Source organism: Rhinopithecus bieti, unplaced genomic scaffold (assembly GCF_001698545.2).
Source record: "Rhinopithecus bieti isolate Rb0 unplaced genomic scaffold, ASM169854v2 scaffold_3040, whole genome shotgun sequence".
In the NCBI taxonomy this organism is placed as follows: Eukaryota; Metazoa; Chordata; class Mammalia; order Primates; family Cercopithecidae; genus Rhinopithecus; species Rhinopithecus bieti.
Genome location: NW_016804657.1, coordinates 8,368,988 through 8,372,585, shown reverse-complemented (window position 1 = coordinate 8,372,585; position 3,598 = coordinate 8,368,988). Strand labels below are relative to the sequence as shown.

Below are 3,598 nucleotides of genomic sequence, written 5' to 3'. Positions count from 1 at the left end.
AATAAAAAAATTAATAAAAAAATAAAAAGCTAATTGACTTTTCAATTTGCATAGATTGGTAAATCACAAGTTTGAGAAGGCAGTCTATAGAAGTAATGCAGTACCACTATGTTTTTCATAAGCAGTAACAGTATCTGTGTAACTAACAGGCATGTCACTTGTTGATTTCAGTCTGTATGTGATAGACTTCCCATTAAATATTTTTAGTTATGCAATTGTACTTTATAGCTGAAAGGTGTCCCTCCCATATGAACACCATTTTGCAGGTGAGGAAACTGAATTCCATAAAGGTAAATGACTTCAGTAAGTTTTCACCAAAAGCAGTAGGATTAGAAGCCACATCTCCCCTCTCTTAGTTAAGCTTTTTGATGTTGTTGTTACTGGATATTGCTATATGTGATCTAGACACTTCAGAATTTTTTTTCATACATTTAGGTGTCTTGAAAGCTTGTTCACAATCAAGTAAGTGGCACTTTTAATTTCAAGAAATTAGTATGATACAGTAAAAAAAGCACTGACCTTTCCCGAAATCTAGAGACCTGAGTGCAACTTCAAACTCAACTCTACCATTTAATAGGCTGGGAAGTCTGAGATGAACTTGACCATTAATCTTTTGCATGTCATTTCCCTCTGCAAGGTCTTTAATGTCTCTTCCAGCTTTAACATCCTCTTAGCCAAAGCCAAACTGCAGTCCATATGATTTGGTCTGTGGGATATCACTACAACTAGTTTGTTTAACTGATGATTAAATATGCCAGAACTTCGCGGATAAACTTCCCAGATAAATTTACCCAACTCCTTTGTGATCCCACATAACATGTACAGCATTTGCCTGTTTTTTCCCTGAAAAGTGAACTTCTTGAGGGAGGCAACCATGTCCTTTCATGATAGCATTCTCAGTAACTATCATAGAGTAACCACTCGAATCCTTGTTGAGTGAGTGAGCATCTGTTTTGGAGCTCTGCCATTGGTTTAGACTTTCTCTATGCATGTTTTTAGTAAAGGAAAACAATAGTATTTTAAAACAAGGTTAGTTTGGATACTTGGTATCTTAGCTATTTACCTGTACAATCTTCATTTAATCATAAGGATTTTTAAAATAATGAACACCTTCCTTTCTCAATAATTCATTTGTGTTTATCAATAACATGTAGTAGAGATTCTACATGGTTTAATGCTTCTTTAACTCCTTCCCTATTATAATGAAATATATACTTGAAAATTTTAGGGTCAGGGAAAGGTATCAAAAATTGGTCCCATTTGTAAATTTAATTTCCAAGGGTTTATTATAATGATTATATCATTTATTTCCCTAGTTATAATCGCTGGTTATGTCAAGCAAGATCTGAGGATCTGTCTGATATTGCTTCTCTAAAAGCCTTATACCAAACAGGTGAGCTGAAATATATGGTAACTTATTCTTTCACTAATTTAGAGCCCTACCAATCATGCTATTTGAAAATTCATTTTTCTGTGATTTCATTTATTGTATCTATGAACAAAATGGTTTTGTACTAATGAAGATAGTTTTGCCTGTCATCAAGATCTTAACAATAACATCCTAATCTATAAAATTTTCAACTTATAGTTCTGCATTAGCCAACTTTATTTCATGCCAGTGTCCCTTTTCTTTTAAAAAATGTGTCTGCTTTTAAAAGTACCATATACTTGCTACTACAAAATTCAAACCTTACATAAATATGTGATGGAGAGAGTGAAAGTTCCCAGATTCCCACTCTTTCTCCATTCTATTTCTTTCACAGACAGTACTTTTTAGTAATTTTCAGATTTGAGTGCTATTTAGTTTTTCCTGGATCACTAATGTTATTAAAAGTTGTAGTGAGCTTAAGCAAAAAGCTGTTGATAAAAGGTTTTGGGAGGCTGGGCATGGTGACTGTAATTGCAGCACTTTGGGAGGTGGAGACAGGAGGATCATTTTAGACTAGGAATTCAATACCAAACTGGGCAACATAGGGAGACCCCCATCTCTACAAAAAAATGAAAAAATTAGCCAGGCATGGTGGTGCATGCCTGTAGTCCCAGCTGCTTTGGAGGCTGAGATGGGAGGATTGCTTGAGCCCAGGAGTTGGAGATAGAGGCTGCAGTAAACTGTGATCACTCCACTGTACTCCAGCCTAGGGACAGAGCAAGATCCTATCTCTAGAAAATAATAAAACATTTTAAAAGATCTTTGGCTGTTCTTGATTTAAAATCTTTGAGAGGTCTTCTCTTAAAAGGGCAGTGGTCAAAACCCTCATGAAGCTTTAAAAAAAAGATGTCATGTGCAGAGTAGAAAAATTGGAAGATGAAATTTGAGCAACTTATACTTCCTTGTTTTCAATCTTTTAAATTCACGTAGAATATTTTATAAAGTCAGAGCCTAAGACAAATAATATTCTTGGAATGAAGTTTCTGGGTGCTGATTACATTTCCTGTTTATAGGTGTTGATAACTGTGGTCGAACAGTGATGGTGGTAGTTGGAAGAAACATTCCTGTAACATTAATAGATATGGACAAGGTAAGCCATAAAAAGGCTCTGTTTTACACATAATGTTGATTGAAAAAATAAGTTGTATATGAATTTGGAATCAAGGCCTACAATATGAATCACGGCTGAATTGTGTATCACTGACAGAGGAGCAGACCTGGTTCTGTGAGTGGACCTGCATCATTTCAGTTCAATTAGGGGTTTGATTTTTCTCTGTCCAAGAAATAAAAATACTGGAATACCGTAATATGATCTCCAAAACCACTGCTGCTTTGTTTTGGGTATGATGTAACTAGTAAGTGGTTGGAATCATTCTGTGTTATAATTGTGTAATCAAATTCTTCTTTGAAAAAAGAAAAATTAATTTTTGAGTATCTATTAGAAGAGAAAAAAACAGAAATGTAGTTTACCCAAGATAGCATCATTCTGTAATCCCTTCATTTGGAGGCAAAGAACAGAAATAGATGATTCATAAAAGAGAAATGGAACTGGTAGATAAAAATAAGAAAATATTCAGCGTGATTAGTAGTCCAAAAAAGGTGAATTGGGCGGGGCGGAGCAAGATGGCCGAATAGGAACAGCTCCAGTCTCCAACTCCCAGCGCGAGCGACACAGAAGACCGGTGATTTCTGCATTTTCAACTGAGGTACTGAGGACATCTCACTAGGGAGTGCTGGACAATCGGTGCTGCTCAGCTGCTGCAGCCTGACCAGCGAGAGCTGAAGCAGGGCGAGGCATCGCCTCACCTGGGAAGTGCAAGGGGGAAGGGAATCCCTTTTCCTAGCCAGGGGAACTGAGACACACAACACTTGGAAAATCGGGTAACTCCCACCCCAATACCGCACTTTAAGCAAACGGGCACACCAGAAGAATATATCCCTCACCTGGCCGGGAGGGTCCCACGCCCACGGAGCCTCCCTCATTGTTAACACAGCACTCTGCTGCGATTTAACCGCAAGGCAGCAGCGAGGCTGGGGGAGGGGCGCCCGCCATTGCTGAGGCTTAAGTAGGTAAACAAAGCCTCTGGGAAGCTCGAACTGGGTGGAGCTCACAGCAGCTCAAGGAAACCTGCCTGTCTCTATAGACTCCACCTCTGGGGGCAGGGCTCA

The 3,598-nt window shown here is 38.2% G+C and overlaps 1 protein-coding gene across 2 annotated transcripts in view; it reads left to right on the top strand.

Annotated features, from left to right (window-relative positions):
* The window catches only part of GDAP2 (ganglioside induced differentiation associated protein 2), a 63,793-nt gene that overhangs the window by 40,072 nt on the left and 20,123 nt on the right, over positions 1–3,598 (top strand). For both annotated transcript variants that reach the window (XM_017869830.1, XM_017869832.1), the window contains exons 9-10: positions 1,317–1,393; positions 2,443–2,519. In XM_017869830.1, coding sequence (XP_017725319.1) covers positions 1,317–1,393; positions 2,443–2,519 — 154 coding nt within the window. The remainder of the gene's footprint in view (positions 1–1,316; positions 1,394–2,442; positions 2,520–3,598) is intronic.